This window comes from Ambystoma mexicanum, chromosome 7p (assembly GCF_040938575.1).
Source record: "Ambystoma mexicanum isolate Mex_15411 chromosome 7p, UKY_AmexF1_1, whole genome shotgun sequence".
NCBI lineage: Eukaryota > Metazoa > Chordata > Amphibia > Caudata > Ambystomatidae > Ambystoma > Ambystoma mexicanum.
Window position 1 is genome coordinate 50979612 of NC_090939.1, and position 24467 is coordinate 51004078.

The 24467-nt window shown below is 47.1% G+C and overlaps 1 protein-coding gene across 3 annotated transcripts in view; it reads left to right on the forward strand.

The window, feature by feature from the left end:
• The window catches only part of SPAG17 (sperm associated antigen 17), a 1712709-nt gene that overhangs the window by 565185 nt on the left and 1123057 nt on the right, over positions 1-24467 (forward strand). For all 3 annotated transcript variants that reach the window (XM_069635754.1, XM_069635756.1, XM_069635755.1), the window contains exon 11: positions 24325-24462. In XM_069635754.1, the coding sequence (XP_069491855.1) occupies positions 24325-24462 (138 nt within the window). The remainder of the gene's footprint in view (positions 1-24324; positions 24463-24467) is intronic.

Here is a 24467-nt window from a genome sequence, read left to right on the forward strand (position 1 = left end):
CAGTCTGGGCTCTTAAACCAAATCCAAAGTGAATTAAAACAAGTAAAAGAGAAATTGAAAAAGAGCCAAGATTCTGAGGTAGAATTTGGAAAATACATCAAACAGCTAAAAGAGGACTTGGCTCTACAAACACAAAATAATTCAGAGCAAGAGGCCCAATTAGATGCATTCAAAGTGGACTGTCAGGAAAAGGTTGAAACTGAATCAACAACTAAAATATAACAGAACCTGCTCAGAACAAATAACCATGTTACATAATCAGATAAATAAATTGGAAAGAGGAAAGTAATAAATAAATTATTAAAGAATTCCATTTTCAATCAGAATTTGATGAAGAGCGCTAGAAGTTAGGCACCATAAGGCAACAAAGGGATGACCTGATGGAACAGGTTGGCACCCTGTATCAGGAAAAAGATGCCCTACACCAGGAAGTGTGCAAATTAAAATCCGATCTGAAGAGAATGGAGTCGGGCCTCCAGGTACTGACTAGCATAAAAGAAGAATGCAAAACATTAATGGGACATAGGAGACAAATGTTACTTGAGTTAGAGCAGGCCGCAGAGGCTCAAAATGTGCAGAGAAAGGAGGTTCACCTCCTGCAACAGAAATTGTCTTGGTGTTCCCAGGCCAAACAGGCAGCACAAAAAGACAATGAGGCCCTCTGTGAGGAGAACAATGGACTCCACAAGCAGGTGGCAGCTCAAGAGCAGGTAAAGAGACCAGTCAAGCACTGATAGCAGAGCAAAAGATTCAGACCTTTGCCTACTATCAAGAGGTAGGGGCTAAGGAGAAACTAGTGAGGTTAGAAAAAAGTGTGCTGGATTAAATCAAAACTTGAGGGACCCCGAACAAGTAGAGAGGGACAGGGCCACCCCTGATCAGTGTGATGCCCTCTGTACTAAGGGCTTGAAACCCATTGACCCCTTGTATACTCAAGACACTGCCCACTACACGTTTACAGTTTCACATGAGCCAGAAACTGTGAGGCAGTCAGAATTAAATAGGCCTAGCATTATTGAACAGGTAGGCCACCACCCATCAGAGATTGATGGACAGGCATCCCTTTACCTATTCAAAATTATTATAGCTGGTGTATCTGACCAGGAAGCCTCCTATTAGGAGAAACTCAGGGAGTTAGACCTGCAGAAGCATTATCTCCAAAGGGGCCATTTGGTTTGCTTTGCAGAACAAAAAGAGCGTGAATTGAGGCCCCAAAGGAGCATTTTAAAAACCTCCACCCAATCAGGGCAGTGAGGGGGATCCTCCACTAATCCTGGAAGCAGCGAGGAGTCAGACAACTACTCTCCTGTGCACCACAGAGGAGAAGAAACTAGGCCCCACCATTCTGAGAGCTACTTAGCAGCTCAAAGAATCAGGGCGCGCCTAGAAGATAACGAGGGGACCTCAACCAGTGACAGCTGTGAATCTGAGGGTGAATGGCAAAAGAAGGCCAATAAACAAAAGAGAGCTCTATTGAAAGACCACATTAGGCAGATTAAGGCTATTAGGAATTTCATGACCCTATATCATAAAAATGCAAAATAGTCTGTTTGGGAGCATCTGGAGCTATATGAACAGATGATGGACTCTTTTAACATCAAAAATAGGCAGAATTGCATAGACTATGCCAAATTGACGTTCTCTCTGGAGTACTTCAGCTTCTTTTCTGGATTGAAAGACCAAAACCATTCAAGGTGGTCCACCTATAAGGCGGCCATCTTGAAGCACTTTTCTGCCCACAGAAACCCCCAGGAGGCTCGCAAAGCAGCCTACAATCTGCAGTGCAGAGAGGATCAGGCCCCAAGAGAATTTGTGCAGGAACTAAAATGCGCCTTTGCGCAATCTACCAGGCGGGTGCGCACGAATAGTAGAGAATTTATAACCACCTATTTTCATGCGCTCCCAAAATGTATAATGACCCAGCTAGTAAGGGATTTTCATGACAACAGGACCTTGGCCTGGGTAATAGAGCAGGCTACCCAGATCTATGAGGGCCAAAAACCTGCAGAAAGTAAAAACCCCCAAACCAACCAACACTCCCGCTGCTGCTAAGGTGGCCGAGGTAAAGGTTGCCCCCATTTTGGACTTAGTAATGGGGGGCCTAAAAATACACCTTCTCAAAACCAGCCAAATCAAAGGCAAAGAAGGCCATCTGATCAATCAGCAGCAGGTAGTAGTCAGGTAGGTAACCCCACCAATATGACCTCTAAACGCAAATTAGGTCAGTTCTAGATATAAGTGCAATAGACCTATCTTGGGGTATGTGTGGACTCCCCCAGCCCAAGGGGGGGATCCAACCAGGTGAGTACTGCCCCAAGAAACTTCCCTCCCAACTTCCCTCCGGAGGGCGGTAATCCTCCAAATCCTGGGTTAAGTTTCTTCCCCCAGTACCTTCCAAACCCCAACCTGCTGGACAACCTTCCTTTCTCTCCCCGCTTTCAGGAGTCTAGACCACCCAATCCAGGAGATGGGAGGCCAAGGGTGGAGGGTTACCAAGGAAATCCCCAGTACCTAGGGTACTCCAGGAGAAGGGATAGTTACCCTTCCCGAGAACAACCTAGGTTTGAGCAAAGACCCCCGTACCAGCCGGAGCGGGTGTCCCAATTGGAGCATCAGGCCCATAACTTCACTCAGGATCTGAGTCGCATGTTAAGGGCTCAGCAGAAACCTCAGATGAAAATGTCTGCTCAGAACCCCTGAAACCAAGGGTCTGGCTCCCAGGAGCAATGCCTGGGAGAGAACCCCGACAACCCACCAGTTCCAGAGGAGGAGGCGAGGGAGCAAGGGATGTGCAAAGCCCTAGAGGTAGCTTCCTTCCTCACCCGTGAAATGCCCCTGGACATCTCAGAACCGGAACTAAAATCTCTTACCCCCGAAAATCTGAAACCCAGGGAACAGAGGGTGGGTAGGAGAAACCAAGAAAAAAAAAACATTTTGTGGAGGAAGTCAGTGTCCTCCAGTTTGAAGGGAAGAATCTTTGGAGGATTCTGGGAAGAAGATCTTCTCCTTCAGGGATGGGGAATTCCCCCCAAAGAAAAATGGGTCCCCAGAGACCAGAATTCAGACTGGGTAGGTGTGGGGACTGATTCAGAATCACCTAACCCTGAACCCCAGAATGGTCATCCAGAGGATAAAATATTCAATGGGGGATTCCCCCTCACAAACCAATCCTGGTGACTGCCTCCAAGAAGGAGGGGTCAGGGGGGGACAGCCCAGGATCAGAGGAAAAAGGGGATTCACAAACTTCACAAACCAATTCGGGTGACTGCCTCTGCCTCCAAGAAGGGGGCGAGGGCAGCCCAGAATCAGAAAAGGAGGGAACCCCCCTCACAAACCAATTCTGGTGACTGCCTCCAAGAAGGCGGTGGCAGCCCAGAATGAGAAAAAGAGGATTCCCAAACTGCTCAAACCAATGCTGGTGACTGTCTCCAAGAAGGTGGGGATTGGGGGGGGGGAGCACAGAATCCAGAGAGAAAGGGAAGCCCGAAACTCACCAAATATCAGAATGCCAAATTTAGCTTTCAGATGTCCAAAATCCCACAGTGTTCGGAGTCCAAAATAAAGAAGTTAACCACACAGCTGGCTCAGAATGCCCATTACCTTGGCCCATTGGAGGAGAAAGCAGGTAGATTCTGCGCCCCCGTCCAAGTGCAAGGGCAATGTACATTTTCGGCACTGGTGGACAACAGATCCCAAGCCACTCTTGTTTCTAAAAAGACCTCTGAGCAGCTAAATTCAGGAAGGGGGAAGGGACCCCTCAACCCCTCTTCCTGGACAACTCCAGAACTTCGACGGGAATGACATTTCCGTCGAGGGGACTGCGGATCTGGAAATTAAAATTGGGCGACAGAAGGTGAAGCACCGATTAATAGTCGTGACTCCAGCGGGAGCCCCCTGTCTATTAGGGAATGACCTCCTTCGGAGATTGTCTCCCCTGATAGACTATGTGAACAAGGTACTCTGAACTCAGACTAACCGGCCAAAAAAATGAAAACAAAGCGGCAACCATGTTAGTTTAAATGGCACATATCACATGGTTGAATGAAAATTGGATCAAATTGAGTCATCTTCAAAATAATCAAACACCTGACATTACGGTAATTGCTGTAGGACAATAAACTGGTGATGGGAGCTCCTCTCCATTCCTGAAAATCAACCTCCCAGTTTCAAGTGGCATTCCACCCTGGAAGGAAATACTTAGACATTTTATACCAATTCACAATTTGAAAATCCAAATTATATAGTTAAAAGTGATGAAAAACCAGCTCAAAGCGTAGCTGACATTCAGAAGAAGGGCGAACGGCTCTTCCTCCCCTTTCAGTTAAATGAGGCGAGGGAGTCGGTTCTCGCCAGAGTTGGCTTGAAAAGCGAATAAAGCTTCATTAGCGAAGCGTTATTCAGGAAACACCCAAAAGATCAGACCCTTCCTGCTGTTGAGTCAGTGTATCAATGGGTATGAGGTCTGGGAATTCCCTGTTCCAAACATCTTCTGCGTTGTATGCTAAGAATGTCTATCCTTGGAAAAATCCTAGAGCATAATTGTTGGGTCATGCGAGGTGTTCCCTCAACCTTTTACATGGGCAGTCATATCCTCAACCGAATCAAAAATTAATTTGGATCCCAGAACTGAGAGGTGGGTGAATCAAGAGAGTCAAGGTGGATGTTGAAGTCACCAATGAGGAGGAGTTTAGAGGCAGAGGTTGAAAGGGATGAGGCAAGCTCGGTCCATTCAGAGAGGAAGAGGCACCCCCAAACCCACTCAGCCCATTAGCTCTCCCGATGATTCCCCTCTACATCCCACCTTCTCTGTTCTACTTTAGACCTCCTTTCGTCACACTGGGATGAGAAATTGAGGCGGGGCCGTAACACCAGACACAAATATTTGGGGGCATGGGCAAAAGAGTGTGGAGTGGGAGTAGTTCAACAAAAATAGCATCTTTTTGTTATGTATATGGGAACCCTGAGGCACAGTGTGTGTCATTCAGTAGATTTTTGCATACGCATAATGGCATGCTTGAGTCCTTAGCGAAAAAGCATGGGAAGTCTAGCCTGGATGGCTTGAGCTGTGCATTCACATAGAACTTGGGGAAACAGTAGCAAAATGTAAGCAATATTTCCTGAAACACCAAAACAGGCACAGAAGCTAGAGATTCAGCAGTTAGATGTCTCCCGCTGTAAGAACTTGTTTAATAAAAGTGTGTTCCTGTGATCAGAATTGTAAGGGGTGTCCAATATTCTCTCCCAAGTGCAATCAAATTGCCATGCTTTCACTATCCTAAAAAAAAGATAATTGCATGTTGGTCACTCAGGGCAGTGATAAATAGAGACTCAGATGAGGTGCAGTGGAGGGGGTGCAGCAAATGGAGCTGGAGTGAGTTGTATCACTTGTAATTTGTGTGTGCATGGATGTGGTACAAAGCGGCTCAAGCACTGGGCCTGCAGCTTGTTAGTGGGGGAGGACTTGGGGGAATCAACATCCGGGACACCAGTGGTCCAGGCATGAATATCGTGCCATATTGTGTCATCAATCAGCCCCACACCTCCAGTACACCAGAAGGAATCCAAACATATTGGGAACACAAGTCAATTATAAACCTCCTTGTCCAATTTTGGTAACGCGGACGGAACAGTAGGCTTATCTCTGCAAGGTCATCTATCGTTGGTTAGTTGCAAAACAGCGAAAATACCCAGTGATAAAAGGGCCTGTCCAGTCAAGGTTGTATAAATATATCTACTTTATTATTATTACAACAGGCAGCTCTAGCACTCTACAAAATACAGCCTGCCCTGTAAAGGAACACAGAGGACAGACAGTTCCATGAAGGAAAGGGATGCACTCTGGATACTGACAGGAGGGTAGTCAGTAAAGCAATCGGTCTTAACTGTTCAAGGTTATTTGGTTTCAGAACCAAGGGAGCAAGAGGTTGTAAATGTCACTAGGGGCCTTTGAAGAAGGACTAGGGGGACAGAACCACAATGTACCTGGTGCTTGAGATGATATTGATGCTCGACAGCGTCAAGTCGGTTCCAGGACGCTTTGGAGCTCCTGCGACAGAGTTTAAGACGGGAGACAGCTGAGGGTATCGGGCAGCAGGCATTTCGGGATGCAAGGCTAGACGAATGGCTGCAGGCTGGCCTACACAGCGGCTCAGGGTCAAGAATCGTCTCTGTGCTGGTTGGCGGATCTGGGATGCTGGTCGAGGCGTCTCGGATGGCTTTAGTGACTGCAGTGTGACAACAGTCAGTGGTGTAGCCGGTCGCAGTTCGAGGGCTCGACTGCCTCGATAAATGTCCTTAAAATATGGACGTAGGTTGATGCTTGTTGTGGCACTCCTCCTAGCTTCTTCCCAGGGCTTGTGTCGTCCTTTAAGGTGGACGACCCATAGCTGAGGAGAGTGTTTGCAGGCAGCAGCCTTGTCCTTTGTTCGGAGACTCCCTGGAACTTCCCACTTAGGAAGCTTGCTGGCAGAACCTAGCAGGGCACATTGTATGCTGGCTGAGTACCCGTTCTGGGGCTGCTGGACAGGTCCTCCGAGTCCAGCATCTCCCTCTGTTCCCTGGGAGATGTTTAGGGGAGGGATCCTGCTTCCCTCTTGGAAATCCTGGCCTTCCTTCACTGGCAGAAGCGGTAAGGTAGACTGTACCTTCAGCCAGGGTCCAATGCTGATGATCTGCTAAGTAAGGGGCTCAGCCCTCTTTTAAAGCCAAATGGGCCCCAGTGATTGGTGCAGGCTAAGCCTACCTTAAAGAACTAATCCGGGGTCCACACAAACAGTCTTGTGTTATGCGTGTGGTCAGGACTAGAGTGCTTTGCAATTGGAAAGGTTGGGGTGACATCATGTACTCCTAAGTCCCACCCATCTTCCTGTCTGTCGTAGATCAAAGTGTCTCTCTGGTTAACTGAGCCCTCTGTGACTCTTGATCAAAGCGCAGGTCTCCCCTGAAGTTTGTGACGAGAGCAGACTTCCTGTCTCCCTTAAATCACATACTTCGTCCCTCTAAAAAGGAGTTTGCTTACTGTCACCAGTTGTCCCAGACATGGCATTCACTGCCCTTCGTACAGAGGGGTGGGAACTTGCTTCAAGGTGACACATTGCATATCAAAGAGGTGTTAGTTTTCGATCCCATTGATAAGTTCTGTGACCAGGCCTATTCGCAGGCCTGCTTCAATTGACTCATCAGTATGCGCCGCCACCACACAGAACTTATACAATAGAACAGGACAGATCCATGGAGCCTTTGATATTTTAATTAGGCTGCCCATGGCCGGAGGAAGGTTTTGCCTTCCCTCTTCTTGTGATTCTTTGATGTACCCGTTGTCACGACTTGATTGAGGGCTCACCTGTTTCGGCTTCGAAAGTTTCTTTCTTGATGGTTCTGGCTGCCCGCGTTTCTTGCAGGTGCGGGTTTCGTGGAGGTAAGGATGGGCTTCTTCGGACGCCACACTGTCAATGTCTGGAAGGTTCCGGAATTCCTGGTTGGAGGTAAGCGGTTCGAGGGCAACCGTAAGAGCAGTCCCGTATGGAGGACCGCAGAAGTAGTGAGTCGCAGCCGCAGTCGATGTCCGATATGTTCCGGGAGTCCTGGGTGGAGGTAAGCGGCCCGCGTGCAACCGCAAGAGTAGTTCTGGAAGGAGAGCCGCGGAAGTAGTGAGTCGCAGCCGCAATCGATGTCCGATATGCTCTGGGAGTCCTGGGTGGAGGTAAGTGGTCCGAGGGCAACCACAAGAGTAGTACTGGAAGGAGGGCCGTGAAGACACAGACTCCGCCATGGAGAGCAAAGAAGGCACAATCCTAGGAGCGAGCGCAAGGAACAACACTCGAGTAAGGAATTGTGAGTGCATTGACATGCACCGATCCGCAGGGGCGGGGCGCTTATCTAGGCTGACTAGAAACTATACCGTTTATCAAGGAGCGGTGCCCACCATGTTGGGAGGGTGTGGGGCACGTTCTGGTACACTGTTGAATGGACAAAGAGGTCCAAAGGGGGCGGTAGCGAGGATTCATGACACCCGTGGCTGTCACATTCCAGCTGAACATAACAGCGGAGGCTGGGTCCTCCCAGAGTACACGTGACTATGCGTTTCATGTGATGAGCAGGGGGAAGTGTGTGCAAAATGGCCTCACACATTTTCGGAGGTTTATCTCCCATCATTCATTTTCATTTTTAAAAAAATCAAGAAGCTGAAAGGAAGCGCCCCCAATTTCAGCACGATCCTCCCCGCAATGAGAGACAATAAGGGACTCTCCCGTAGTGGGAATAAGGCCAAGACAGAGTGCGGGTGAGCGTAAGTGGGAGTTTATCCAAAAATAAGGCATGCAAAGAACTCTGCAACCTACGAGAGCGCTCTGTCTGACAATAGCAAAGACAGGCGTATTTCTAATACAAAAAACGTCATCAACACCTAAACACTATAGGGGGCACAAGTTAATTGGGATTGGGTGGCGTCGACTAACTATAGGTGTTGCTGCAGCGTGGTTGGTCTTGGCATGACGACGTCACTGGTCAGCCTCGTGGGTTGGGTTGGGCCTGGCAGGCCGGCTTGAGGTCATCCGTGCGGTGTTGGTATGCTGGGGCAGCCTGTGACAATGACGAATACCTTTCCTGTCTCATTTGCCCTAGGCCATGCACACTGCAGTTATTCAGAAAACGACATTTAAGTTCATTAATAAATCGCTCAGCAGCTTATCTTATAAAATAAACGCAACACATGAGGAATGCACCTCGTGAGAGGTCTGGTGGTTGTCGGTTGGGGTGAGATTTACCTGTGTCCTATTGACCGGTATTTTAGGTCGCGGGACGGGGCTCTGGGGCCTGGGCCGAATGATACATGTCTGTCTGCTGCGTTAGAAGTTATTATATGGATGGGTCTCTGTGTCTTGTCCCAATGATGGGGATCGTCCTTGCACGGGGTCAGGATTCTTGGGGGGTCTAGGGGGGTTTGGGGGATTTATGAGAGGGTGCTGGTAGATCAGTGGGTTCAAACGTGGGTTTATTACCGTGCTGTAAATAACACAGGTGGCGGGCTGTGGCCTTGGTTGCGGCGCCGGGGCCTCTGACTCTCTGAAGTAACGCCAGCTTGGTTGGGGGAGGTGAGGGAGCGCGGCACAAGTCTTAGCTTTTTTTATCTGGCAGGCTAGGTAGGGTGGGAGAGGGAATGGCCTTGCATATATCCACAAAGGTATTTTCCTCGTGCGTTGCTGATCAGTGAATGCAGAAGTTTTATACTGTTCTGCCTTATTTTGACGTTATTTAGACACACATATATATTTCAATTTCGTTACACATTTCTTTAATACAGTCGGTTCCAGTACCTTTTCATTACCTAACATTATATTCACTACATTGTGTGCGTATTGTATGTACATTAGACGTTATACGAGGGATATCTAGGTTATGGCCTACAGAGATTGATGCTTGCCGCTTTGGGTGATTCAGAAAACATATATGAGTTCAAGTTTCTTCATACTATTGAAAAAACACTTTTACAGATAGAGGTTACACGTTTGGTCAACATCTTTCTCCGTGGTTATAGCAGCACTAGTCCAGACCTGGAGGGATATCATATAACGTTACATTTTTATAGTTTATTCACATTTTAAACAGAGGTAGTTCATTAATACCAATACTTGAATTGTTTTCTACCTTCTTCAGATAGTGATGCTTCAGCTTTTTTCCCCGTTACCCCGGCCTCGCGGTCTGGGTCATACGGGGTGCAATAGTACATTGTAACTGATAGAATGTTGCCGTGTTGGCATCTCGGGTTTAGCTCATCTCCGACTTTCTCATGGGAACGCGCTCGCAGCGGATCTGCCAGGGCTGCTGAGGCGGCAGAGATGCATGAAAGGCCCTCCAAAGGTGGGGGCCTCGTTACAGTGTGCTGAACTCACGCCATGTTTGCTAGACAAGATGGCGTCTAGGCCTAACTAAATTTTGGTAAATGCAAGGAAAGGATACGTGTGGGCAATGTCGTCGGCGGGTGAATCCTCCTCCACCTGGGCCCGGGTGGCATGAGGGGGCGCCCACCGAGTCATGGTCCTCACCTGGGGAGAAAGCTGTAGGTGAGGAGGGCCTCGCGGCCAGTCCTCCCCTACATTTCCCCCCTTTCGTTACTAAAGTAACGAATTCTTTAGCTCTTCCAATCTTCTACATTCTTGTTCCTCTATCACTGCGTCATCCCATGCAGGGGTTCCTTTTATAGGCATCCATGCTCTGCACACCCCCCTTAAACTCTCACCTCTCCTAGCATACTCGTCTGGTGTACATGTTAAATATATACAGTCGCCAGTTTCTTCCAGATCTACCCAGACCTCCTCATACCATTCCAGTTCTACGTCTCGTGGTTCTTTGATAGTGGTGTGCCATAGTTTATCTACTATGAACTTATCACGGCACATAGGCACTAACTGGTACCTGGGGGTGTTATCTGTTCCTGTCTGCACATGTACTTCTTGTGTTGCCTTAATTGTACCACCAGAGTTGCCCATTGTCACCATCATCATTGCACCGTTAGGAACTGCGTTAGCACAACATCGGAGGCCCACCTGGCACAGGCAGAACATCACAAGGACGATCACCACTATTGGTATCAGGAACTTCATTGTCACTCCAAGCCATGAGGGAACCCAAGAGAAGATATTGTCGAACCACGAGCTATCCTCAGCTCCACCTTCCATTTTCATCTTCTCGCCCAGGTTATGTACTGCTTCAATAACGTGGGACAGGGACCCGTTTTCTGCGTCTTCGGAAGGTACGAACGTGCAGCACGCACTTCCTATTTTTCGGCAAACACCTCCATCGATCGCTGTTAACAGGTCTAGAACATACCTGTTCTGCATGGTCATTAGTCGCAGAGCTCGTAGTTCCACCTTTATTATGTTGAACCCTTCTTCAGTGTCATTGGCCAACTGGATCAGTTCCCACCGTGTGATCTGGAGCCATTTTGCATTTGCTCTTGCTTGGACACTTGATACTAACGAGGCAAAGAATGTTTCCACGGAGCTGAACAGGCGATACCTGTCTGGGATCTGTGCCAATAAATCAGATGATGCTTGCGATATGTAGTTCGAGGCTCGCTTGTTCCGTGAGAGCTCTTCTCCTTTCCCTCCGGAGGACAGGACATAAAGGTGCGCTTGTGTAGTTGGAGAAGCTACATCCTGGTTCAAGCCTCCTTTCATCATGTTACTTCTGTCAATGTGGCTTTCTGGAATCACCATTAGTGTTGAATGCAAAGTGGCCATTGAGCAGCTACCACTCCATGATTGGGGAAGGTGCAAGTACGCCTTGTTTCCGCATACCCAGTATGTGTCCATTAGTGCTGCTGTTCCTTTTTTCATATCTGGGATGGTGAGAGTTTTGTTACAGTTCTTATTCGTTCCCATTGCCATTTTTCCTTCTCCCTTGAAACATAGTTCGTTTTGTATTTCACTTTGTAGCTTGAAGGGTTTCTCCATCGCTGTTACCCATGTTAGTTTAGGGACGTGTTCTTTCCATATTGGCAAGCACGTTTTTTCCATCCACCGCAACTTGTCCGGTTGGACACCTTTCAGTGCTTCTGCCTTACACAGTACTTCTTCGTCTTTCCATTTGTTTTCGGAAAACAGTGTCCCTTGTATTGCAAAGAAAGGTTCTTTAAGACAGATCACTCCAGACGCTTGTGAATAGCACGTTTTGTTGTTCTGTAGCATTCTGAAAGAGACATCGTGTGCTTGAAAAGTGTTCTTTATTCTACACAGCGTGAGATGAAGGAGACATTGGGCATCCACAATGGGCAATTCTCGTGGCAACAACACTTTAGGTGTGCCTGATGCATGGGGGATAAGCGAGCAGACATAGCAGCTTTCATTGGTTGTCTGTTTGGCTGTTGTGCTCATATCTGCATACCATTTATTTGCTTGGTGAGGGTGTCGTGGGTCTTCCATTTTGTCTAACCCTAGCCCATAATACTCATCATACCCCTGTCCACCAGTCTCTCTTCTCCGCCTACTTTTCTCCCTTCTTCTGTACTTTTTCGTTATAGTAGGTGAAAAACCAGGCCCCCCTTCCTCCTCCCCACCCCCCTTTTCTAATTCTTCATATAGGGACTTGTGTTCTGTCATCATAATCACTTTTCCATCCCCCTTAATAAACAAGAGATCGTTGTTTGGAATTGGGGCGGGAAGGATCGTGCGGTTGTTATATGTTTCGGGTTGGGACATTGTGTCATTATTTACATTTCTGGTTCTCGATTGTGACAGGACAGCAGTGGGTGGTGTAGTATAGTATCCCCACACAAAGTGTGATCCATCCCAGACCAAGAAATCACCTTCTTTGATACCTACAGTCGGAATTATTTTCGTTCCAGGGGCAAGGGTGGTGTTGTTCCCCCCTCCCCCCTCGTTCATCTCGGTAGAGATGAACGCTATAACCCAGTGTAATACTAGACAAAACATTGAGATGAAGAACACAATAGCACACACTGATAAACCACATTCAAATGAATATGTCAATCTAGCCACTAACATTTCTCTAAATCTAACATATCTATTAGTTGCAGGCTGCCCATTCGATGCCATGATAAATCCTGTTTGAGACACAAGAGTTCATTAAGTACAGCATGTAAACATTTCCACGTTGTAACGTTTCGTTGATAAAATATAGAATTGGATGAGGGAGGGGGTGTGTTGACAGACAAGGTAGCCTTTCAATCATCATTATTCGTACTTTACTTAATATATATATATATATATAAATACTAAGGAGAAATGACAGTTTAAAAACAACAACAATAAAAAAAACATCTTAAAGAACACAGGAAAATAAAAACCCCACGCAAAACTTTCAAAAATTGTAATAAAAAAGAAAATTTACATATACATATGTAAATGTTTAGTCCAGGACATTTGTTGCGCGCCAATTGTGTTCACTGTTCATCTCATAATGCACACAAAATTCCAATCATTCATTCCGCACAACTTCATCGTCCGCTGTTGCCTGTGCCTCGTCCTGCACCTCACTCTCCGCAGCGCTGTAAGCTTTACGTACGTCTGTCAAATGCACCCAATATCGCAGGCCCTTCACCTTTACTGCTGTGGGCGTGCAAAACACTACTTCATAGGGGCCATGGAAACGTGGTGCATTCCACCTCCGCACAAAACTTCTGACATATATAAGGTCACCAGGCATTAGCTGTAGTGGTTTTTCAGGCAATTTGTCTGGTTCAGTCGCGTTCCCCTCCTCTCTTGTAGAGGGGGGGGCTAGTTGCTTTGCAATTACGCGCGCTGCCCGTGTCAGTTTTCGCAGGTATTCCGTGAACTCCTCCCCCAATATAGCTGCGCTTCTGTGTGCATCAGAACGCTCACGGAGAGGCGAATGCGCTGTGTGCATTCTTCTTCCCGTGACGATCTCGTGCGGGGACAAATGGTGGTCCTTACTTGGCTGGTTTCGCAGTTCAAACAAGGCCAAAGGCAGGCAGTACATCCAAGTCTTTTTAAGGGAAAAACAAAGTTTTGATAATCTGCTTTTTAACAGCCCGTTTATCTTTTCCACGACGCCATTGCTTTGAGGATGATAAATCGAGCATAATTTGTGCTGTATTCCCAATAATGTAGTCACTTCTTTAAATAGTTCATTAACAAAATGCGTCCCGTTATCTGAGCGAATAACGTCGCAAATTCCCCAGCGCGGAAACACTTCCCGCACTAGGAACTTCGCGGCGCCCTTCGCGTCAGGGCGGGCACATGGGCCTGCCTCCACCCACCTCGAAAATGGACATACAACCACAATCATGTATCGAGCCCCGTTACACCTTTCTCCCATGTCTACATAATCAATGTGGAGCTCTCTGAATGGGCCACTTGGTTTTGGTATCGTACCCCTTAGTGTGCGCAATGTCATACCTGAGTTGTAAATTTGGCATGTCGTGCATTCTAGAGCTAACCTCGTGACGTGTTCCTGGAGGCAAGGTGCAAACCAATCTTCTTGTATCTCTGCCATTATGTGTTTCTTTGTGTTGTGTGCGGGAAAGTGTAGTTGTTGAAATGCTATTTCTAACAGCGTAATTGGCATTACCACTTTTCCTGAACTCTCTTGTCGCCACAATAAATCAGTTGGTGATTTGCTGCATCCTCTCTTAGTCCACAGCAATTTTTCCTCTACACTAGCTCCCTCTTGCAGCTCTATTATCTCCTGTGTGGACATCATGTTGTATCCTGTGGGGACCTCTTGGCTTGCTGTGTGGTGCAACATGTACTCTCCAATTTCACCTTTTTGTAAATATGAAGCTGCTTTGGCAGCGGCGTCTGCTGCCGCGTTCCCCAAAGATATAAAATCTGTATTTGTGGTATGAGCTTGACATTTTACGATGGCCACTGCCGTGGGGTCTTGCAGGGCCTCAATCAGTTCTTTCAATAATTCTGCATGCTGAACTGGCGTTCCGTCTGCTCGCCGAAACCCTCTCCGCCCCCACCGGGCCAACCCACCGTGAACTGTTGTTGTCATGTATGCTGAGTCTGTATATATGGTCACTGCGCACCCCTTGGCGGCATGCAATGCTTCTATTAGCGCTATTAGTTCTGCTGCTTGCGCTGAATAGTGTGATGGGAGGCGGTGTTGTACTAGTATCTCATATTCATCTTCCTCTAATCGTACCACTGCCATACCCACATGCTTTTCTCCTGTCTCCATGTCTATTGATGCTGACCCGTCCACAAAATACACCTCACCCTCGGTCAGGGCATTTTCAAAAATCACTTGATCCTTACTTTCGTCACCTGTGTACGTGGCGCAGTTGTGGTTTTGCATGTCCTCTACGGTGCATGCCTCTGTGATGAATGTGGCTGGGTTCACTGTTTTACATCTTACTATATGGATGTTAGCGCTGGACAATATTATCTCATATGCTGTGGCGCGTTGTGTTGTTAATGTGCTCTTTGTTCGCTCTAATATTGCAAAAAGTGAGTGTTCCACAAACAGTGTCACCGGGCAGCCCATCACTATCGTGGCACTTTTTTCAATCGCGAACGCGGCTGCAGCTAGGGATTGCTCGCACGCGAAATGACCTTGCATTACTGCGTCTAGGGTGCCGCTATAGTAAGCAAGTGGTTTGTGCCCTAAAGATGTTTTCTGTGTCAGTACTGCTGTCATCAGTGTTCCTTTGCAGTGTGAAAATAAGAAAAATTCGCGCCCATAATCTGGATTTGCTAGTACTGGAGCGCTTGATATCAGCTCTTTTAGTGAGTTAAATGCTGTGTTCATCTCCTCTGTCCATTCTATGTGTTTGTGTTCTTGTTGTGCTTCTTTCAGTGCCTGTAACAAGGGCCGTGTGTACGCCGCGTAGTCCAATATCCATGCTCGGCAATAGTTACACATACCCAGAAATTTCTGCATCTCTTTTACTGTTTTGGGCTCCCCAATTGTTCTAATCGCCTGTGCCCTGTCTGGTATAATTCGCTTGCCATCCTTTGATATCAGCTGACCCAAGTATAGGACCTCTGTCAGACAGTATTGTAACTTCCCCTTGTCCACCTTGTACCCTTTATTGGCCAATAATGTCAGGAGTGTTATCGAGTCCTTTCTGCACTCTTCCTCAGCCTGTGCACAAACCAATAAATCATCAACGTACTGAATCACTGTGCTTTCTACAGACAAATTCCCCAGATCTTCATGTAGTACCCTGTTAAATATGCTTGGGCTCTCGCAATATCCTTGTGGTAGTCTGCAGTGTTCGAACCTCCTTCCTCCCAATGTAAATGCTGTCAAGTACCTGCTCTCTGCTGCTAAGGGAATCGAGAAAAATGCATTTTTTAAGTCAATTACTGTGAAGTGTGATGCTGCTTTTGGAATGTTGCACAGTATAGTCGCCGGGTTCGGGACTAAAGGGAACTCCTTCATTACCACATCGTTCAGTGGGCGTAAATCTTGTATCATCCTCCATGAACCCCCCTTCGCCTTTTTGATTGGGTAAATGCATGTGTTGCATGGGGAGTTTGAGGGCACTATTATACCCTGTGCTAGCAGTGCATCTATTGTCTCTCTGATCCCTTCTTCTGCTTCTCGCGACAGTGGGTATTGTTTCACCCGGGGTAGTATTGCTCCCTGTTTTAATTTTATCACCACAGGCTGAACTTCATGCAGCAACCCTACATCGTGGGGGCCATTTGTCCATAAGTTAGTGGGTACTGAACTCATGTCCTCATCAAAAAATGTGTGCGGTGCTCCTACTACCGCCATTAATTCAACTTTAACTTTTCTGGCTGTAACTACAATATCGCAGGGCATTGCTAGTTCCATCACTATTTCACCATCTCCCTCAGTGTCAGAAAATAGCTCCTCGTCCGAGAGCTCTCTCAGCGGGATATTTGCATTTGTACACAATACCGTCCGCCACTCGCATCCGTCCATGTCAATACCAATCACACATATTCTGTTTGTTGATACATGTACTGCATGCAAATCCAACGATAGTACTGACCCAAGAGCAGTGTCAGGGCTTGCTATGGGACGAAAAAGGAATTCTGCTGGGATCCTCCACTCCACCCTTTTTAGTTCTGGTACTATGAGAGCCAATGTTCTCATACCTTCAACAAACATCTCCTCATTCCTTGGTACCCCTCTGATCTCGTTCATGATTGTGTGGCCGTGTATTACTGCTAATATGCGGAGGGGGCATATGCCTGGCGTCGAACATACGATGCCGCTCCCTGTGAACGATATTGTCATATTTAGTTTGCTTAGGAGATCTCTCCCCAGTAAGTTGATGGGAGAGTTTTCATAGTACAGTAAGGGTGCTTTCACTGTTTTACCCCCTACTGTCACATCCAATACCTCTGTGTAAGGAACTTCAATTACAGCCCCAGAGAACCCCTGCGTCTCTAACGTTCTATTAGATAACAGGAACCGGCCTTCTCTAATGCATGATTTCTCCGCTCCCGAATCCACCATGAATATGAATTGCTTGTCTCCTATCTGCGCTCCTATCAATGGTTCCTCTGATGCATTGTGGGTCGTAGATAGTACTGGACACGCAAGTGCTCTCTGTGGGCTGTCCTATGCGGGGTGTCTCATTGCCCCCCCCTGATCGAAAATGTTCCCCGAAACTACTGACACTCCACTGTAAGGTGCGGGGGCGGGTGCCCCATTAGCTACTGTGGCGAAAGTGTTACCAGGCGTGTAGTGCACATTGTCATTATTCTGTGGGAAGTTTTGTGTTCGGTACTGATGTCCGTGTAGTTGTGCGTTACTCCTTTGTACTACATTGTCTGGTTGCTGGTATTGTCCCATGGGGAGGCCGTAGGGGCTTCCTGGATGGGGGTGTCCGTACTGTTCTGTCTCTTGGAAACCGTTGTTTTGTCTGCTCCTGCATTCTCTTGAGTAGTGCCCCCATCTCCCACAATTCCAACAGCTCCCCTGTGGACCTCTGGGACCCTGCCACCCATTTCCTCCCATTCCTCCATACCCTTGTCCTCCCCTTCGACCCCTGTACCCACCTCTTCCCCCTCTTGGGGCCCACTCTTGCCACGTTGGACCTCCGTTCTGCTCCTGCTCTGTCCACTGTCGTTGCCCTTGTCCTGCCCAATTCGCTGCTATTCTTCCTTGTATTGCTATTTGCCCCTCCTCTCCTTCCTCTCCCTCCCTCATGAGTGGGAGTCCCGCTACCGCTGCTGCGACCTTCACCAATTTTGATTGCACCAACTTTGCCTCGTCCGCCAACCTTTTCTGTGCTACTTCCCTCTCTCTTTCTTTGATCCGTTTACAATGGTGTACTATTATGCTTTGGATCTCTGGCCAGCCTTTTGCCTCAACGCCTGCTATTTTATCGAGTGCCTTTTGCACTTCCTTTGGGAGCCCTCTCTTAATGATGAAATAAAATAGAGATGTGGATTGGTGCCAGGGCGTACCCGTTTCCGCTCTCCACATCTCCTGCACCCGGAGAATGTAATCCATAGCGTCCTCCCCGTCATTCATGGTACATTGCATTACTGACTGCAAATCAGGGGTATCTGGGAAGGTTTCCCGCAGTGCGTCCCACACCCTTGCTCGCACAGTGTTAAAGGAAGCCCCATCATGGCGATCACACTCTAAAGTTACAGCTGGAAAACCCGCTTTAGCCCATACTCTGTCTGCCTGATCCCCTACTGCGGATACTAGTAGGCTCTTCACATCGCCTACTGCCAGCGGTATACCAGCGGTATGTTTCTCAAATGCATATATCCACTTGCTTGCCCCTCCTGACAGCTGAGGCAGTAATTTCATTAAATTAGCCTTATCCATCTGAGCCCACGGTATATAGTTTGGCCTCCTGCCCCCTCTGTGGAGTAATGGGAGTTGTAATTTCCCTTTTGCCGTTGCAGCTTCCTTTTCCTTAGTCACTGCTGACTCCAATGACGCCATCTTCCCCACCCTATTTCTTAGTCGTCCCATCCATTCATCTTCTATAGTCCCCAGTGAACATGCACCATCTAGCTCCTCGCTTTCTCCTCCTACTGCCATGCTCAATCTATCACTCTCATCCACCCCTCCTCTGACATCACATAACAAATCCTCTCTGATCCCTCTTTCTCGTGAGACATCACCAATGCTTCCTTCTGCTGTCCCCACTTCTATTATTCTTGTCGGTTCTTCCTCAATTCTGAACAGTATTTCCCCCTTTTTCCATCCCTCCTCAATTTGTCTATTTTCGCTCGACGCTCTAGACGTGCGTCCAGATTGTGTAGGGGCGCATGCTGTGCGTTCACATATGTCTTTTATTCTTGAGAGTTCATCCCTCGCCACTGTAAGCCTCGACTCTAAGTCACTCGTTAACTTCTCTATATCCACCCTCTGTGTGCCTCCCTGGGCGCGCTCTCTGGTGTTTTCGTATGGTGGGGGTGCAGTTGGTCTCTGTGGTGTGCTGGTCGACGGGGGAGGCACATAAATCGGGTCGCTATATCCTGCTGCAGGGGCTGGTTTAGGTAATATTGGGTACAACATAATCACCTCCGCAGGTTGTTCTGTACTTAGCTGTTCCTTTTCCTCTCGCGGGATCATTAGTGGGTTATCTGTGGTGGAAGGTAAATCAATATTCGGTGCTGGAGCTTTGGGTGGGGGTACTTCCTCAAACAATCTCCAGAGATCTAATATCTCCTTCCTATTCTGCCATTGTTTCCCCTTATACTTGAGGCGAATACATGTACATACCATATCAAGAACGCTTTTGTCAAAAGACCCTCCTTCTGGCCAAATCTGGGGCAACCCCTCCCCTTTCAATTCTGTTAACCACTGATCATGATATTTATTTATGCGTTCAGCATATCCCGGCAAGCTCTTACAAATGTGTGACAAGGGAGTTTCAGCCCCCATCCTCTAAATCGCTAGCACTACCGCGTTCACCTTCGTTACTTTTGATTAGGTGTAGATATGCGTATGTATACCTTTATGGCACAGACAAGAGCGGACCTCTCAAAATTATCACCCACTGTTATTCACTGTGCAAATCTCTTCTCACTCACCATATCTCATCTCCTTCCCATTCCCAGGCACTCTTATGTGATCTCACTTGCAATCGATCAAGTACTGGTTATGGCCACACTCTCTGGCACCACCTCGCGGCCACTCGTTCGTCTCCAACACTCGTACGGTGCGCGCACCCTTCACAATGCTTTCCACTCACACTTTTGTCTTTTTCCTCCCTTTCCTCCCTAGCCAGCTGTCCCTGTTTTCCTGCTAAGGTTACTGTGTTCACGTCTGTACGTGCCACTACTGAGTCCCCACTTTTTAAGATGTTCTACTTTTTTTTTTTTTTTTCTACAAGTCTAACTACTTTATACCCTTCTCATTTTCACCCCCTACCCCGTGGAAATGGAAAAAAAGAAATAGAGAGAGAGCACAATTACTAAAAAATATTCCCGGTGTCTCCTTTTGCTAGACACCAATAACTTATTTCTGACTTCTTCATATATTCCCAGTACTAGTCTAGATAGCACTATGCGGCGCCGCCTTCCACCCCCTTTCGGAGCTAGGTTTCCGTCACTTCTACCACGTCACTTATTTCTTACTCCTAATGGCCATATGCAAAGAAAGAATAAAGAAAGTTTCAAGACCCGTCTTTAGTAGACCTCCGCAATTCTCCTCCTCTACCTTTCCCCGTTCTTCTATTCCCAATTCCCCTTCTCTTCCCCTTGACGATCACTCGCACTCGGTACTCACGTGCCCGTCTTGAACCGATACTCTCCGAAACTGGGTCCGTCCAGGCGGCGTCACCGGTAACTCAACGGTCAGCCCCTGGCTCCGGCGAGCGGCACTCAAAGGGGATTTTTTTCCAATCGGGATCCCGTACCCTTTCTCATTGAGTGCGCACTTCTTATTGTGCCGGTCGCCGTTGGCGGGCGGCCTCCCGGAGACGGCTCACCGTGCGTATCCCTTCTCGACCGGAGATTCTCGTGCCACAAGGGGGTCGTTAAGAAGGAGTTAGGAAAAATAGTTTGGAGATATCACGCTATCGGGGTCACCACTGAAAGGAAGCGCCCCCAATTTCAGCACGATCCTCCCCGCAATGAGAGACAATAAGGGACTCTCCCGTAGTGGGAATAAGGCCAAGACAGAGTGCGGGTGAGCGTAAGTGGGAGTTTATCCAAAAATAAGGCATGCAAAGAACTCTGCAACCTACGAGAGCGCTCTGTCTGACAATAGCAAAGACAGGCGTATTTCTAATACAAAAAACGTCATCAACACCTAAACACTATAGGGGGCACAAGTTAATTGGGATTGGGTGGCGTCGACTAACTATAGGTGTTGCTGCAGCGTGGTTGGTCTTGGCATGACGACGTCACTGGTCAGCCTCGTGGGTTGGGTTGGGCCTGGCAGGCCGGCTTGAGGTCATCCGTGCGGTGTTGGTATGCTGGGGCAGCCTGTGACAATGACGAATACCTTTCCTGTCTCATTTGCCCTAGGCCATGCACACTGCAGTTATTCAGAAAACGACATTTAAGTTCATTAATAAATCGCTCAGCAGCTTATCTTATAAAATAAACGCAACACATGAGGAATGCACCTCGTGAGAGGTCTGGTGGTTGTCGGTTGGGGTGAGATTTACCTGTGTCCTATTGACCGGTATTTTAGGTCGCGGGACGGGGCTCTGGGGCCTGGGCCGAATGATACATGTCTGTCTGCTGCGTTAGAAGTTATTATATGGATGGGTCTCTGTGTCTTGTCCCAATGATGGGGATCGTCCTTGCACGGGGTCAGGATTCTTGGGGGGTCTAGGGGGGTTTGGGGGATTTATGAGAGGGTGCTGGTAGATCAGTGGGTTCAAACGTGGGTTTATTACCGTGCTGTAAATAACACAGGTGGCGGGCTGTGGCCTTGGTTGCGGCGCCGGGGCCTCTGACTCTCTGAAGTAATGCCAGCTTGGTTGCGGGAGGTGAGGGAGCGCGGCACAAGTCTTAGCTTTTTTTATCTGGCAGGCTAGGTAGGGTGGGAGAGGGAATGGCCTTGCATATATCCACAAAGGTATTTTCCTCGTGCGTTGCTGATCAGTGAATGCAGAAGTTTTATACTGTTCTGCCTTATTTTGACGTTATTTAGACACACATATATATTTCAATTTCGTTACACATTTCTTTAATACAGTCGGTTCCAGTACCTTTTCATTACCTAACATTATATTCACTACATTGTGTGCGTATTGTATGTACATTAGACGTTATACGAGGGATATCTAGGTTATGGCCTACAGAGATTGATGCTCGCCGCTTTGGGTGATTCAGAAAACATATATGAGTTCAAGTTTCTACATAATATTGAAAAAACACTTTTACAGATAGAGGTTACACGTTTGGTCAACATCTTTCTCCGTGGTTATAGCAGCACTAGTCCAGACCTGGAGGGATATCATATAACGTTACATTTTTATAGTTTATTCACATTTTAAACAGAGGTAGTTCATTAATACCAATACTTGAATTGTTTTCTACCTTCTTCAGATAGTGATGCTTCAGCTTTTTTCCCCGTTACCCCGGCCTCGCGGTCTGGGTCATACGGGGTGCAATATTACATTGTAACTGATAGAATGTTGCCGTGTTGGCATCTCGGGTTTAGCTCATCTCCGACTTTCTCATGGGAACGCGCTCGCAGCGGATCTGCCAGGGCTGCTGAGGCGGCAGAGATGCATGAAAGGCCCTCCAAAGGTGGGGGCCTCGTTACATTGTGCTGAACTCACGCCATGTTTGCTGGACAAGATGGCTTCTAGGCCTAACTAAATTTTGGTAAATGCAAGGAAAGGATACGTGTGGGCAATGTCGTCGGCGGGTGAATCCTCCTCCACCTGGGCCCGGGTGGCATGAGGGGGCGCCCACCGAGTCATGGTCCTCACCTGGGGAGAAAGCTGTAGGTGAGGAGGGCCTCGCGGCCAGTCCTCCCCTACAAAGCCCAGGTGAGCACACACTCCCTGTCGGATAGTCGAATTCCTCACAATATGTAGGTCGTTGGCTTGCCACTCACGCTCCTTCCCTTTGGAACTCATTGTCATTTCAGCTTCCACATGACAAATGAAGACGTTATCGCCTCCCGTCATTCCTGAAGGCTCGGGCCCGTTTTCTCGCTTGTTAATGGCCAGCCCTCTGTCTATTCCCTTTCCCTCTTGTGTTGTCAAAAAGTATTAATCCTAATACAATTTTCACAATTTTTCAAAACGTTTTTTACATCAATAGAGACTCACATCTAGCATATTTGTATACACATTCCATATTTATTTTATATAAACATTAGTAAAATAGTAATGACCTCTGAGATGGTGAAAATACAGCAAACAATGAACAAGGAATGTTATTCATTCAGTCCCATTCATAGCACAAGCGTCAAACACGTCTTAAACTGAAGCCCTGTGAGCTCATTTCTGCACTTTAATGAATACATCATTTGAGGATTCATGATATTCCTTTACCAATTTCTGTTTATACAATTAGTTAATTTATAAACACAAATTGTTAACGGAAGATTAACATTTCTAGCTGTATTGAAATCACTGCATGGTCCTGACACCACATAGAGACTGCAAAGCACTCCTTGCTTCCCATCTCCCCACAGCTGACTGAGCACATTGGCGAGAAGGGAAACATACTGCATTTTACAGCAGTAGGTCTTGTGACAGGGCTTAGGGGGACAGGAGAATGGGGTAGGAGAGTGGAGGGGGGATCATGAGGGTGGAACTGGGGCTATATGGGTTTGACCTCTCCTAAATAAATATGCTGCGGTAAATGGGCCCATGTGCCAGATCCGCTTTACAATTGTGTATTTTTTTTATCGTTCGCTACAACATGTCTGTAAAAGAACATCAGTAATTTTGGGAAATTACTGGGGTCCGCTTTAAGACTGTTTGTGGCTAACTTTGAGAACATGATGCATTCAACAATTGAGTGTAAATAATGTGTCTTTTCTGAATTGCAACTCAACTTAAATGAGGTCTTTTTCTGTGTGTGACGTCTGCTGTGTGTTCCATGCTTCCAGACGTGTCATGGTCCTTTAGAGAAGGCAGCCGTCCCGGGCCTTCATTACGTCCATAATATTACTTCACCCATTGAAGTTTACACTGAAAATGCTCTTTCTTTTTGCTTTGAGAATGAACTGTCCACTGTGTGCTTCTTTGCAACTCATTTCACTATTCACCTTCCGATGAAGAAGTCTTCGGTATTTCTAAAGCTAATTCTTTGTTCCATCTCTGCTTAGTATTTCTGGTTATTCCAATGAAAGATATCAAAACCTGCATTGTGTGTGATTTTAAACCTGGATTAGCATGACGCCAAACGTTTCTTTGTAATGGAATAAATGTGAAAATTGTTCTTGTATCTGGATTAGTACTTTGAGAAAACAATATATACAGCCTTGATTCCAGATTTAGGGTCAATCCCTTCTATTTGTAAAAATGTATCATTTCCCTCTGCCAGCTGTTGGCCTTGGCATTTTCCTGTCTTCTTCCCCGCCCTCCTGCTTCTTGATTTCTGCCACACTCACACTCAATAAAGTGAACGCTGATTGCATTAGCCCTGCATAAACGACTATTAAATGCATACGTGTATAATGTTTTAAATTAAAATGTATAGCGCTTTAGTGTGTTCATCTCTAATTATTCTATGGTTTTAGGGGTAGAAATTAGCACATTACATTGTTATAACATCAGATTATAATCCATTCAGATAAAAGAATGCGGTGCTGTGTGTGCCTTGTTCACAGTTCTCTTTAGGAATGAGTTGGACACTGAAATAATGAAAGCCTTAAAAACGGCACTAGCCTCGTTCCATGTAGGGGCCACAGTGCAGGGGCGCATCAGAAGGCGCTGCGTGTAAACATGACTCCGTTTCCTTTTGCCTCCAGGTTGAAGCGACAGAGCAGGACCGGACTCCGCCTCATCTGCTGGTCCCGCCTCGTCGCCCCAATAGGCTGGACCATGCTATTGCTGATCACATGACCTCTTTGCTGGACACCCTCAGCCTCTCGGAAAAGGAGAAGAAGGTATT